Here is a 15,648-nt window from a genome sequence, read left to right on the forward strand (position 1 = left end):
ATAAGAATTTTTAAATATGGCTCTAATCTGATTACACCCATGTTAAAGAATTTTGATAATAGGAACACTACTAAGCTAAAAAATGCATGTGATTAAACAATTTTAAAATATTTTAATAAACATATTAGAGTTTAGTAAAACAGCAGTACTAACATTACACAGTTAGATAGAAATAAAATTTGGGGTTGACTTTATTTTCATTTGACAAATCATACTGAAAGAACCTTAAGATAGTTTATAGAACTGATCTGTGAAAAAGAGATACATAGGAAATTATTAAAGCTCAAAAACAATATATTCATATGACAAATAGCTATCCTGAGATAAAGAAAAATTCAGTGAAAGTATGTATTTTAAAAATAATCCTATTAACATAAAACTCATAAAATATTGATTTTAAAAGTCCAAATAAATAAAACCACAGGAACAATTTCCAAAGTCTCTTTTGCTTAACTGAAAATATACAGCAGAACCTCCCTAGGAAGGAAAAAAAGAATAACTTGCATCTTATTGCATGCTATGAGTGAGTATAAACACCACTATGTTATTTAATCTATGTTCTATGATATAATCCATTCACATGGTAACAGAATACTTTATAGTAGCCTCACCAGCTATATTACCTATTAATATTATAGTATCATCCAGCTAAGATATGTAATACTACTGTAGAGATAATGAAAGATAAGGGTATCATTAGAACTAAATTTTATATGTGTTCATATACAGAGGTGACCAGAACTTAATTTTTATATGTTCAACAAAGGAAATGCTACTTCTAAGTGTATTATGTATTGTATGTATCTAACTGTATTATGTGCACATTCCATGTAAAATTCTTACAAACACAATCACACTCCACTTTACAAGCAAGCATGATTGATAAATGGATTGTGTTAGAATTCCCTCTAGCAAACAGTGAACAAGCAGCTTTAATGAGGCTTATGACCCTACCCTATGAATATCCTAGGAAATCTGAAAGTGCGTATTTTGCTACCAGATACAGGTCAGGTACTACAATTTCTTCTCCCAGATCATTATTTTTTTTCCTAAATTTAAACTTTTTAACTTCCTTAACTGTACAAAAATAGGCAAGACACTTTGGAAACATAAACATTACTTTCTGCAGTGAGCATTAAGTATTTGGAGAACACACTTTCAGAGAATCATAGAATTTTAGAGCTAGAGAAAACTTTTGAGATCATTTAGCCAAAGTCCAAACAGGTTAAATGATTTGCTAAAGGCCACAGTTCTGCTCAATGGAACTTAGTACCCTCACTCTCAGTTCAGCACAACTCCAAGTAGTCAAGAAGGCACTGTGACAAGTGTTTTTAAAAATCACAGGTATCCTGCATTGACATGAAGAGCTGTTCTTCTCTGTGAGGGCTGTCCTCTTTGACTTAGTAGGCAGCTTTGGAACAGAAACATATGGAGCATGATGGGGCAAGGAGCTTAGCAATCAAGGTATTCCTGGCACTAAGTGAGATGACAGTGCATCAAGACTGGCCCCATGTCTAAAACAATCAATAAAGTATTTCTTGAAGGATTGATTATAGGAAAGGAACACAAACATATGTGCTATAAGAAAGACAAAAGAAGGAGAAGTATACCTACCTATAAGTCTTAAAGAGTTCGTTCTAGTTCTGAATGTAAGAAAACACAAGGCAAGTGAGACCTGAGTGCTCACGGATTTAAAGTATACATTAGGAGATAAAGGACATAAGAAAAATGATAAGGTCAGTATAGCCCAGAATCATCAAAAAAGGCTTTATATAAGAGCAGGAATGTAAGCTGGTGCATGAAATATGCTTCTAATCAACAAAGGGGTGTCCTTCCAGATGGAGGATAGCATCTATACTACTGAAATAAAAGTTGTGATTTTAGTTAAACTGCTTCAACTTTCTTCACTAGTGACACCGGGAGATAGAGCCAAATGGATGTTACTCAAAATCACTACTCAGTATCACTTTTGGTAATGCCATCAGTAATGAAATCAACTCATAGTCGTCACCATTCTCAGTTACTCTGGCTACAAAGCAGCCAGAATAGCCAAAAATTTTTTGGAAAAAAAAAGAACAAAACTGGAAGACTCACACTACCTAATTTTAAGACTATGAGGCTATACTAATCCAGATAGTATGATATTGGCTGTATATTAGAAGAGAGTTTAATAACAGTCATTAGAGATGATTAATATAAATTTAAATTACTAGATATTCCTATATATCTGCTATAATGACTAAAATTTAAAAAGCTAATGGAACTAAGATGTGGAGCAAATGAATTATCACACATTGCTGATGGGAATATATAATGGTAAGATCACTCCAGAAAATACTTTGGCAGTTTTTAAGTTAAATATACACTTCCGTATGACTCAGAAATTCTACTTCTGTTTACCCAGATGAAACTAAAACATATGCCTCCACAAAAGATTGTACATGAATGCTAGAAGCTTTATTCATAATTGTCAAAAACTGGAAACAACCCAGTTATACATCAACAGGCAAACAAAATTGTAGTAGTTTTCAGTGGAATACTACCCAGCAACAAAAAGGAATGAACTACTAATGAAATACAAGGATAAATCTCAAAAGCATTACACTAAGGAAGACGGACACAATAGAGTACATACCTTACAGTTCTATTTATATATTTATATATATTCCTGAAAATGTAAAAATGTAGGAGCAGAAATCATTACCAGAGGTTGGGGGCAAGAGAAGAAAACTGACTGTAAAGGGAAATGACGGAACTTTTGGGGATAAAAGAAATGTTCTGTATCATGATGATGGTAGTGGTTACATAATATACACGTGTCAAAACACATCAAACTGTATATTTAAAAGGGTGACTATTGTAAATTATATCTCAATAAACCTAACCCTAAAAAAGTATGCAGACTTTTAAAGGCTTTTAATATGTATTAACAAATTTCCCTTCCATTAACTTAATTTATTCTCTTACTCATATTTAACTTACATTCCCAAAGGGATTATACAAGTGCCAGTACCTTCATCAGCCTCAAGATTAACAGATTATTATTTTAAACTATTCCAATTTGATAAATCCTTTAAAAATAGTGCCTCACTGTTTTGATCCCCTTATCTTTTCAATTTTAGCGAAGGTGACATTTTTTTCATCTGTTTCCAGGACAGTTGTGTTTCTTCTCTGTTTTGTCTGTTCATTCCTTTTGAGCATTGCTTTAAGAAAGCATTTGGTGTTTTTCTTATTTTTTTTAGTGCTTGCTAGATATTCTCAAGTATTTGTCATAAATATATTTTACAATTTCTCATTTACCTTTCACTTTTTCAACTTTCTTAATACAAAGACATCTTAAAATTTTAAATTTGTCAATATTTTCTGTTTAGATTTTTCTCTTGCATTTTTATTTAGAAATTTCTTTCCTATACAGAGATTAAATATTTAACTACATTTTTTAAAATTTTTATAGACTCAATTTTTTAAGTCTTTAAACCTGTGATGAGCCAATAGCTACTACTTATGTTTAGTTATTTAAACATTCAGTTCCTCAATATTAATGTTTTCATATTTAAAAACATAAGCCACATTTCTTAAATAGCCTTTTTAAGAGAAATTTTATATTCAATTTAGCTAAATTTAAAGCAATTTAGGTAAGATTGAGTGGAAAGTACAGTGCGTTCCCATATATCTCCAGTGCCCACACATACAGCCTCTCCCACTATCAATATTCCTCACCAGAGTGGTACATCTTTTACAACAGATGAACTTACATTGACACATCATTATCACATAAGTCCATAGTTTACTTTAAGGCTGACTCTTGGTGTTGTATATTCTATGGGTCTTGACAAACATATAATGACACATAGCCATTACAGTATCAAACAGAGTAGTTTCATTGCCCTAAAAATCCTCTGTGCTCCACCTATTTATCACTCCCCTCTTTTCAAATTCCAGGCAACCATTAATCTTTTTATTGTCTCCAAAGTTTTGCCTTTTCCACAATTCTTATAGTTGGAATTATGCAGTATAGTCTTTCAAATTGGCTTTTTTCATGTAGTAAGTAATACGCATTTAAGTTTCCTCCATGTCTTTTCATGGCTTTATAGTTTGTTTCTTCTCAGCACTGAATAATACTCCATTATCTGAATGTATCACAGTTTATTTATCCTTTCACCTACTGAAGGACATCTTGGTTGCTTCAACGTTTTGACATGTATGACTAAAACTACTATAAGCATCTGTGTGCAGGTTTTTGTGTGAATGTAAGAATGTAAGTTTTCAACCCATTTGGGTAAATACCAAGGAGCACAACTGCTGGATGGTATGGTAAGAGTATTTTAGTTTTCTAAGAACTGCCAAACTGTTTTCCAAAGTGGCTATATCATTTTTCATTCCTATCAGCAATGAATGAGAGTTTCTGTTGCCCCGTATACTCGCCAGCAGTTGGTATTGTACTAGCCACATTTCAAGTACTTAACAGCCATGTTGGACAGTCAGACACAGAATATATCCGTCATCACAGAAAGTTCTACTAGAAATGCTTCTCTATTTAAAACTTTAATTGGTTATACAGTCAGAGAAGAGGAACTAATGTGACAGCTATATTTTTTTTCTCTGCATAAATCCATTCCTTCTCCCACTGGAATTTGATGGTTCTTTGTTTATCTATATTTGCTCAAAACTTTAAATTCCTGCTCAGCCATTTCTTAACTATGTGGCCACTAACGTATTATTTAACCCCTCTGACTCTCAGTTTCTCATCCTAACTACTACTTAGTTTGGTGTAAGCATTAAATTAGATAAGCAAGGTAAGATAAATTATAACATTGACCATGTTAAGCCCTCATTTGTAAACTCTTCTGAGTTAGGAGTTTGTTTTTTGAATGTTTCATTATGGTACTTTGAGGACCTTTACCAAAAGCAAAAGCTAAATATGTGTATTTACCCGATCTGGATTTGTGTAACCCAAAAGTAGATTTGCTGCTTTTATATCACCATGAACATATTCATTTTCATGTATATATTCCAGTACATCCAACTGTGAAAAGAAACAGATAATATAAGGTTATACTGCTATCTATTTAGAACTCATGATCAACTTGAACATTTTGAATATAGAATAACATGGGATTTTATTTATACTAACAATGACAAAGTGATATGTTTCACAATTACTGGTTTATTACTCTGTTCTAACATATCACATCTTCTAGTTGCTCCTCCTGGAAAAAAGTTAAATAAACTGATCCTCTAATATCAAGTGTTTTAATTGAACCTCCAAAGGAAGGAAACCAGAAATCAAAAATGCTTATGCCTTTGCTCCTGATAGCCCAGTGGCCAAACCACACTGTGCAATGAGGAAAAATACAGCATAAAATCAGAGACCCATAGTGAAATAATCATGAAACCCACTCAGCAATTCCTCACCCAAACAATACTTATAAATCAATTATAGGTTCTTGAGGACCTCAGAACAAAAGACCATGTCCCTGAGTACAGGGAAAGGCATTCTTCCTCTGTACAGTAATAGAAAACTCCTTAGTTTCATCTTTAAAGCCCTTCTGCCTTCCATGTTACACACACCTAGTGTTCAACAAACATTTACTGGCTGGGTGGATGGATTAATGGATGAATGGGAAAATTAATGTGTTCTATTTGCCACATCCCAACCTGGTATGAGTAGCTTCATTCTATTAAAAATGGAAAAAAAAATGGAGACTTTAGCAAACAAAACACAAGCAAGATAAGACAAATATGTGGTATAAACAAATGTGTGCATGGGTGCTATTAAGATTTCATCGCTTCTTATTTGGCAAAGTATATATTATTCATTGCCACAACTAATTATTGCCACCATCCCAGACTCATAATAAAAACTTTATAGTACCCCCAGACCACCATGTTTAGTATGGAAAAAAATATATTTTGTCATGATTTTCATTGTTACAAATATAACTGACAAAAGAAAGGTTATTCTTACTGCAATGAAAGCTTGTTCTGGTATGTAAAATAGAGCTGTGAGGGAAAAAAAAGGATCAGACTGTAGAACCAATGCCTAATTGAGTTTGCAGTGCCAAACACAGCACATTCTGTCACTTACAGAGCCCACAGTTATCAATTTCACCAAAATACCCTCTACTCTCAATAACTGACATTTCTGGGGCAATAATCCTTCATTCTCTGATAATTCCACAAAGGGCAAATATTTGTATATTGTAACATGTAAATAATCTGAAAATGAAGCATGTGAAGTCAGTCATTCCTTCTTACCATTCGGATACCTAGCTGCAGGACGGCTGACTTTTTAAAGGTACCATTCTGGTCTGAGATCTTCTGTAAATCTATTCCTAGTCTTTCCATTACCATAAATCTGTAACTATAAGAAAGAGACATCAAAAAGAGATCTTTCTGAAAAATTAATGCTTAAAACTGTCTATTAATGAATTTGAAACAAGGAAAAATACTCCTGACCTAAACAACCAGGTATGATGCAATCTAAACTACAGAGAATCAACGTACATTAACAATCCTGCTATTCTTTTGCAGAAAGATATTACTATTTACTTTGCAGTTAGTTTTCTAGAAGAGAATGCTGCAATGAACCATGCATTTTGTTTAAAAAGAATAGTCTTTTTAAATTAGCGCTGAATTTAATTCATTTGTACTCCATCACCTTCTTGCCATATGGCCTTGAACAAATTATTTGTCCACACAGAACATTTTATTTGTATTTGTTTTTTGATCTTATAAGATCATATTTACTGCCTCTATACATTTATAAATACATCTTTTTAAAGTATTCTTCTTTTTCCTTTCCATTTGCCACCCTCCACCCTTCTTTTATTCCCTTTACTTAGATACCCACATCACCCCCACCTTCTATATCTATGTATATACACACACAAGAATTTTTATTTTAAAAAAATGTGATCTTATCATATGCACTTTCTCCACCTTACTTTTTTCAATAATATCTCATTGAAATCCTTCCAAGTCAACTGGTGTAGCTCTAATTGATTTTTTAATGGGCTGCATATTACATAATATGGATGTACCGTGATTTAAGCAGTCATTCAGTCCCCTACTGGCAGCATTTTATTTTGTTTCAAGATTATTGTTTGCTCATTTTGTTTTTATTTATAGCATTTAAAGACCATCTGAACAAAGTACTGATGTCTGAGCCTATCTTCTCGCCTCTGAAATAAAAATAATATTGCCTATCTTAAAAGGCTATTCAAAGGACAAAACAAGATAACATATATAAAAAATATCCCTGGCACAAGATGGATATATAACAAATGAAGAGTTTTTTTTTTCCTTTTTCAAATCTCTATTGATGGATTCTATATAACGTGATAATTAGCCATATTTGAGGGTTTAAAAGATATTCCTAGAGCTTTTTGTTGTGACCCACCTCAAGAGATGGAGTTTAATTAATTCTACTCTTGAGTATGGGTTGGACCTAGTGACTTGCTTATAGCAAAGAGAATACAGCAGAAGTAATGGGATATCACTTCTAAGATTAGATTATAAAAAGACTATGACTTCCTTCTTGGATGCACTCCACTCTCTTGTGCATGCTCTCTTTCTCTCAGTTACTTCCTCTAGGGAAAGCCAGCTGCCATTTATTTTATAATACTCAGGTATCATATTAATATATTTTATTAATATTATATTATATTAGTATATTATGCAGAGACCCACATGGTCAGAAAGTATGGCCTGGCAACAACCACCTAAGTAAATTTAGAAGCAGATCTTCTTAGGTCTGCCAATAGCTATATGAGTGACTTTGAAAGGAGATCCTTTCCCAGTTGAGCCTCGAGATGACTGCAGCCCAGCAGATATCTGACTAAAGCCTCATGAGAGATCTTGAGCTAGAACCATCCAGATAAGCCACTTGCAGATTCCTGACCCACAGAACTAAGATATTACTATGTAAGTTTGTTTTATAAGCTAATATGTTTTGGGCAATTTGTTATATAGAAATAGATAACTAATAGAGCAATATTTGATTATAATTCCTTTTTACCTCTTTCCCTTGAATTCAGTGAGACCAGATCCATAAAATGTAGGAATTCCTAAATAATCAAGCTGTTTGAGTTCTACCCATTTTTTGACTGCAAAGACAAATTTAACAACAACAACAAAAAAGATTAATGTTATTTAAAAAGATATTTTGCACCTTTGCATAGATACTAAGACTTACTTAGCCAACCAAAGTAGTAATTAGACCTTCCTAGAGGTAAAAATTTTTAAAATCAAATATATCTATCTAATGACCTCAAACTCTTTGTTATCACTATAATTAACAAAAAACATATACAGAAATTTTAAAGTTAAATCAATGATAACAAAAACAAAAGTCATAGTCTTATAAAATACATTGGTACCATATACACAAATATTTCTATTCATGAAAAAAATTCATTATTTTATATGCTAACTACATTTCTAAATATAACATATGTTAACTACCAAAGGATTAGTAGAGAGATGGCTTTTTCTTCCCTATTACTTCAAAGTCTAAAGCCATAGTGGAGGAAGAAACAAAAATTAGGCTGAAAAATCATCTTACTCTGAAATTATGTTATATAGAAATTGTTTTGATTAAATTTAGTTTACAAAAAATCAAATCCACTTAAACAATCACGTAGTGTAATCATTTTTTCACTCTTCTACCATATATGTTTAGTGTTTAAGACAGCTCTACTGATAAACAATCAAGTTTAATGGATTCTATTTGTCACTCTGACATAGTTTAAGCAGTTAGTAAAGACTACAGTCTTAATGCTTAGACGGCTTTATTAAGGAAAACAAAGTTAATTATTGAGGCCAGACCCATCATTCTTTTTCCTAACCATGATGTAAAGGACCTTGACTAGTCATTACTCCTATCTACTTCTTTAATGTTTTACTTAGCCCATGTATATCACAGAGTATTTAGAATATTTATAAAATGCTTTTATTCTTCCTCATCTCTGCCCATATTCATTTCACATTCAAATCTTCTAACATGGTATTTCTTACATCTTATATCAGCTTCAATTAATTTTCCAACATTCGGGTTTCTAAAATTTTCTCTTTTTTTTTTTTTGGAGACAGAGTTTCGCTCTGTTGCCCAGGCTAGAGTGCCGTGGCATCAGCCTAGCTCACTGCAACCTCAAACTCCTGGGCTCAAGCAATCCTTCTCCCTCAGTCTCCCAAGTTGTTGGGACTACAGGCATGTGCCACCATGACCGGCTAATTTTTTCTATATATTTTTAGTTGTCTGGATAATTTCTTTCTATTTTTTAGTAGAGACGAGGTCTCGCTCTTGCTCAGGCTGGCCTCGAACTTCTGACCTCGAGCTATTCTCCTGCCTCAGCTTCCCAGAATGCTAGGATTACAAGCGTAAGCCACCGTGCCTGGCCTCTAAAATTTTCTTAAACATCCTAATGTTTAATCATTTCCACACACCTTACCTTAATCCATTCTACAATCATTCCTTTTTATTTATACATATAACTACTGACTATTTTAATGTCTTTTCCTTATAGCCTTTCTATACAAATTCATTTTTTGTAAAAGAAATAATTTCATTCTACTATCATTTACACATAGATAACTCTCAGTAGCTTAGATCAACAACCCATCCTTTTATATAAGGTAGTATAAACAACTTTGACTTAAAATATTTAGCCCATTATGTATATCATATCAAGATCTATATACCATCTGTCTTGCTTTTATATGTTACAACAGTTAACCATATCATTTTACAACAAAATTTCCTATTGAAAAGAATTTTCCAGAAGGCCAGAAAAAGACCAAAATATCAACACTCACTTCAGCAAGCACATATATGAAAGTAGCTTGTTTTGCTAATTTTACTTACTACAGTCTTTTTTTGCAGCTCTCTGATAAAATTTAAGTTCTGCAAATAATGGGCCATTTTCTTGATATTCCTATGAAAGTAAAGAATAATTAATTGTACAGGGAAAAAAATCCTAAAAATGGAATTGGTATTTCAATTGCAAAAATATGAGTAGGTGTATAGTGTTTGCATCACTTTTTATTAATATAAAATATGCACCGGATTCCCACTAAAAATCTCAGAAAACACTAAATGAAGTTGAAGAATCTCATTCATTTATAAACAACATATTATAGTATCATCCCTATTCAGTTTTACACAGGAAATAATCTTCTTACGGAAAGCACCTACTAAAAGCACTGAGAATTACATACATAAACACACAGACACTCACTGTATGCTAATACGTACATCAAGGTGATACACTGCAAACTATCCTTGTGGTTCATTCATACAGGATACCTTTATTGAGTGGTCTACTATATTCCATTCATCGTACTAGGCACAGGGAATAAAAACAGAAATAAAATCCTATGCCTGTGTTTAAGGGTCTTACCATTTATAATAGGAAAGTAGGGAGAGAAGGAGGGAGGGAGAAAGAGAACACAGATAACTAGATAAGATACCAGCATGATTGATGGCAACATAAAAAAACAACGGTTCTCCAGTCTTAACATTTTAATGATGTGAAAATATGTCAGAACATTAGCTTTAATGATAAGTAAGTGTTAGGTTATTAAGAACACAATGTCCGATTTCCTTAAATACTAAGTTTGACAGTTGATATCTCTGACATTTCATTTTGACACTTCTTGTTTTATTTTTATTGTGAATGTATACCCTCAGTCTTTCAAACACACATTTTGGCTTGCGATTATCTTTCAAAATTTTTTTTAGAGCAATTTTTGTGAAATCATGGGTAAGTCAAAAATTTGTGTTATTTTCAAGTATGAATTCTGTTGTGGAACCAATGCAGCCCAGCCAGTATCAATGAAGTGTTAGGGAAGGATGTGGCTAATGAACACATTCTGTTCTGGTGATTTTAATCCTGAAAATGAGCCACGTGGGTGTCCTGAGACCAAGGTGGATAATGATGAGCCGAAAGCTGTAGTGGAACCAAATCCATCTCAACCTATGTGTGAATCAGCAGCAAGGTGTGACATTACTAGTCCAACAATACTGAAACAGCTGAAACAAATTGGCAAGGTAAAAAAGCTGGATAGATGGATTCTGCATGAATTAAATAAGCATCAGTAGAGAAATCGTCTGGAAGCTTGCCTTTCTTTGCTGTAACGTCATAAAGGTAAACCATTTCTACACCATATTGTTACATGTGATGAAAAATGGATTCTTTTTGACAATCACAAGTGTTTGGCACAATGGTTGGATAAAGATGAAGTCCTAAAACACAGTCAAAGACCGAATAGTCATCAAAAAAAACTAATGGTGTCTGTTTGGTGGTCCAGTGCCGGTATTATCCACTACAGCATCATGAAACCTGGTCAGTTGATTACAGTAGATATCTACTGCAACCAACTGGAATAAAGATGAGGATGCTTGTGATGAAGCAGCTGAGATTGGTCAATAGAGACAGGCCAATCATCTGGCAAGGCAATGCTCTACCACATGTCACACAAACAATGCTACTCAAATTACAGCAGCTGGACTTGGAGACTCTCTGTTACCCACCATATTCACCAGACCTTGCACCAACTGACTACCACTTCTTCCAGGCTTTGGGGCACTTCTTGCAAGGAAAAATATTCAATTGTCAAAAAGCTGTGTAAAATGCCTTTTGCGATTTCAAAGCCACTCGCTCTCCAAGCTTCTTCACTGCTGGCATAAACAAGCTACTGTTAAGTTAAAATGGCAAAACTGTGTCAACAGCTTAGGCACATACTTTGGTTAATTGCATGCCTTCTTGTTTGAGATATAATAAACCACACTTTTGATTGGAAATTGGACATTTCATATTTAATGGCCTATTAATTATAAAAATTAAGTTGAGAAACATTTAAAAAAGTAAAATAAAGCAGAAAAGAAAAAACTCAAATATATGTAAAATACAAATCTAAGAGTAACACTTACCACTTTTATTACATGTCTCGCATCTTTGTCTGGTTTATTTGTGGGGAAAGCTGCAGGAAAAAAAAAAAAAAAACAATGGGGAAAAATAGTTGCTCCTACTTACTGAGTCTCCCACCATATCCCAGACACTTTCCATATATTAGTTTATTGTATCATCCCAATAACCTCTTATGATAGTAGATGATAGTAGGTATCATCTCCATTTCACACAATATGCTACAAAAGTGTGAGAAGCTGAATGAATAAGTTTCTCATTAAGTGACAGACTGGGGACAGAAACACAGATCTGCCTGGCATCGCAGCCCACACTCTACCATAAACCAACTCAAAAATTCAAATACAGAAACCAACAGAAAATATTAATCATATAGATCCAGTATATAGGGGAAAATAATTTCTAAATATATGGCATTAAACCCAATAGATGATGTGTAATATTTATAAAATTCACTGGTTCAATTTCATTAAATTAGAATCTATAATAATTCAGAAATGAAAATGGATTCATTTTAAGTAGAAAGTTCAAAACAATTTCTACTTGACAAAATTCTAGAATAAACTAGGTTAGAAATAAGAATAAAGTCTTTAAAAAATAATCTTCTGAATCTAGCAATCAATTATTCCTACAGTAAAGAATATGTATCTCATAAATTCATTTCAAGTTATCTTATTTCATGTCATTCTTATTATCCAGTTTCAGATACTATAATCTGACTTCAGAAAAAATCCAGTGTTCAAATTTTAGAATAAATCAATCCTTCCCTCTACATTACCTAAATTATTAAAAGATTATTCTGTTCTCAAATCTGAGTAAGGGAAATTTACAAGTATATTTATTTATATTGTAAAACTCTAAAACTTTGTCATTCACTCATTTATTCACTCTTTATCCATGTATTCCACCACTCATTCAACTAGCCAATATTTATCAAGAAGCTAGAATATGCCAGGCACTGTGTTAAGTGTCAGTTGGATGTTTTAAGGAAAGGGAAAGGAAAAAAGGTAGAACTAGTATTGAATACAATTGAAAATCGGTACTCAGACTGAGAACAAGATCAAATTCTTCAGATGTAGTTTCAGTATGTTTATTAAAATGCTGTTTCCTCTTATTATTACTCTTCTAGTTGATGTTAGATATAACTTGTAAATTATTAGATATCAATAACATTAGTCCTATCTGACCTCTTCACAGTAACAAATTAAACTTATTTATATCACTTAAAATTCTCTTCTCATCTTCATTCATGTAAACTTATTTCATTTTCACCCATACAATAGTTCCAAGAGAATAAGAAGAGTGAATTATCTACATCTAAGAAGAAGAAAACTGAAGAAAGTATATACAGGGGAAGGGGTCCAGTCTTGGTATGGAGGAAGGGGTGAGAAAAAAACTTTCTTCCCACCCTATGATAAACTGTCTTACCAGTATGGTATCGAAGGCTGGGGGAAAATATCCTATCTCAACCTTGGTCCACTTAGAGCAGTACCTACTCCAGGCAAGTCTGCTTGCTTCCTGAAGTAGACCATAGAAATTTCCTTCTGCCTCTTATCTAACAGCAAGTAACCAGAGCAACAAATGAATCTTTAAGCCCAACAGAATGTAAGAAGCTGAAAAGTACAGAAGGAAAATAGAGATTTCAACAAGATAAATAACTTACTATGTTACTACTGGAAAAAAAAAAGATATCCAACCAGTCCAAGGTCCCACTCCTCACTGATTTCAATCATTCTATCCCTATCACTTTATAATCTAAATCTTCCTTTCACATTATTTCAAATGAATATAATCACGTGCTACAACCTCTCTATATTTGTTATTTGGTAGCTACACAACAATCTCTACAAACTTCCAAGTCAGATTATATTGGAGGATCTAAATCTAAAATCAACTGATTAGAAGGCTCTTAGAGATGGAAGTTCCATATGAACAAACAGATTATTCTAGTTACCAGAGATCTTTTTACAGCAAAACAAGCAATCAGTTAATTAATGAAACAAATATTTTCTTTTTTCTTTTCTTTTTTTTTTTTTTTTGAGGCAGCATCTCACTCTGTTGCCCAGGCTGCTAGAGTGCAGTGGTATCATCATAGCTCACTGCAGCATCCAACTTCTGGGATCAAGCAATTCTCCTACCTCAGCCTCCCAAGCAGCTAGGACTACAGGCACATACCACCTTGCCCAGGTAAAATATTTATTTTCTATTGTAAGCCAAGTCCTATTCTAGCTAGTGAAATTAAATGATGATGAAAAACAGACATGGTATATACTCTTGCAGTATAGTAATCTAAGATGTCATGGATTATAAGATACATCATTAAATACTCATTCATCAAATACTCATACACAAATGTAAAACTAAAATCTAGAATAAGGTAGACTGAAAACACTGACAAAACAATGCATAACGTAGTAACAGGATGATCACAGTTAAAATGCTGAAATGTTCTTTTATCATCCAGAAAAGTGGATATACTGATTAGCTTTATAGTTTGTTAAATCAAGTACATTGAAATTTTAAGGTTAACCATTAAAATAAAAGAAACAAAGTGTATAACTTTAACATCAGTAGAGAAAAAAAGAGAATTAAAAAAACCTAACCAATTTAATAGAAGGCAGGAAAAAAAAGGTTCTAAACCTTTCTTCCAGGTTAGATTTAACACTAAACCTAACTGTAACAAAACAGAAATGTTAGAGGAAATAGAAAACACACAAAATATGATAATAAACGAAAATACCCAAGTAAATCAATTTTTATCTACTCTTTTCATTTATTAACACCTCTAAAATCTCAATGCATCCTATAAATTATGGTATCTTAAAGTTGCTGTTGAACACATAGCAGTTATAACATAGTTGTCACTGCCTATGCATGCACGAATCTGTCCATTTATCTTTACCTCAACTGAGTTATGTACATAGCTGATAGAACTACATGTTGTTATTCATAATGATTTGGCAGTGATAAGAAAAATTATTGTTTATGTAGAAAAATTAATTACCCAGCCCAAATCAGAGCAACGGGACACAAATTTGATATTAGTGGAAAAAAGTTCAGTAAGATACAACTGCCACAACTGAATATTCTATGAATTCCATATGTAAGACTGTTTTTAAGGTATTGTGTCATAACTTAAAGGGCAGCATTAGGTATTAGATATAAAGCACATCCTACAGAAATACAAAAGAAATTATTCAAGAGAAAGATAACAATTCTGAACTTCTAAGCATCTGACATAGGCTCAACATACATAAAATAATCATGTATCTTATATCCATGACATCTTAGATTTGGTAAAATGTCAATAATCACAATGTATTTAATAATCTTAAATAGACTAAGCTCACCAACTAAAAAAAGAAACTGTTAGACTGTTAAAAAATAAATAAATGTATGCTGTTTTTATGAGAGACAAACCTAAAAAACCTTGTTATATAGGACATCAAAGTAAAAAAAATAGAAAATAAATTAATAAGCCAAAACTAGCTGAAAGAAGGGTAGAACGTACATTTTCAAAATTAAGTAAATCTCAGGAAAGAAGAATAGATAGATATTGTCTGGTCCAGCCTCTTGGCAGACTGTTGTCCTTGCTCTTTGGCTAATTGTTGGGGAAATTCACAAGCAAGGCTGGTGTGTAGGAGTGACCACAGATAGGAAGCAATTCCACATGAACAGCTTTTATTGCAGAAAAGGAGGGAGCTATACAAAGTGAGAATAT

General features: G+C 32.8%; 1 protein-coding gene across 1 annotated transcript in view; it reads right to left on the reverse strand.

Moving 5' to 3' along the window:
• Positions 1 to 15,648, reverse strand: part of VRK2 (VRK serine/threonine kinase 2) — a 94,521-nt gene that overhangs the window by 53,582 nt on the left and 25,291 nt on the right. The window contains exons 2-6 of the mRNA XM_069494060.1: positions 11,933 to 11,982; positions 9,866 to 9,935; positions 8,021 to 8,108; positions 6,259 to 6,364; positions 4,934 to 5,026 (exon numbers count right to left, since the gene is read on the reverse strand). Coding sequence (XP_069350161.1) covers positions 4,934 to 5,026; positions 6,259 to 6,364; positions 8,021 to 8,108; positions 9,866 to 9,935; positions 11,933 to 11,982 — 407 coding nt within the window. The remainder of the gene's footprint in view (positions 1 to 4,933; positions 5,027 to 6,258; positions 6,365 to 8,020; positions 8,109 to 9,865; positions 9,936 to 11,932; positions 11,983 to 15,648) is intronic.

This window comes from Eulemur rufifrons, chromosome 19 (genome assembly GCF_041146395.1).
Source record: "Eulemur rufifrons isolate Redbay chromosome 19, OSU_ERuf_1, whole genome shotgun sequence".
Lineage (NCBI taxonomy): Eukaryota > Metazoa > Chordata > Mammalia > Primates > Lemuridae > Eulemur > Eulemur rufifrons.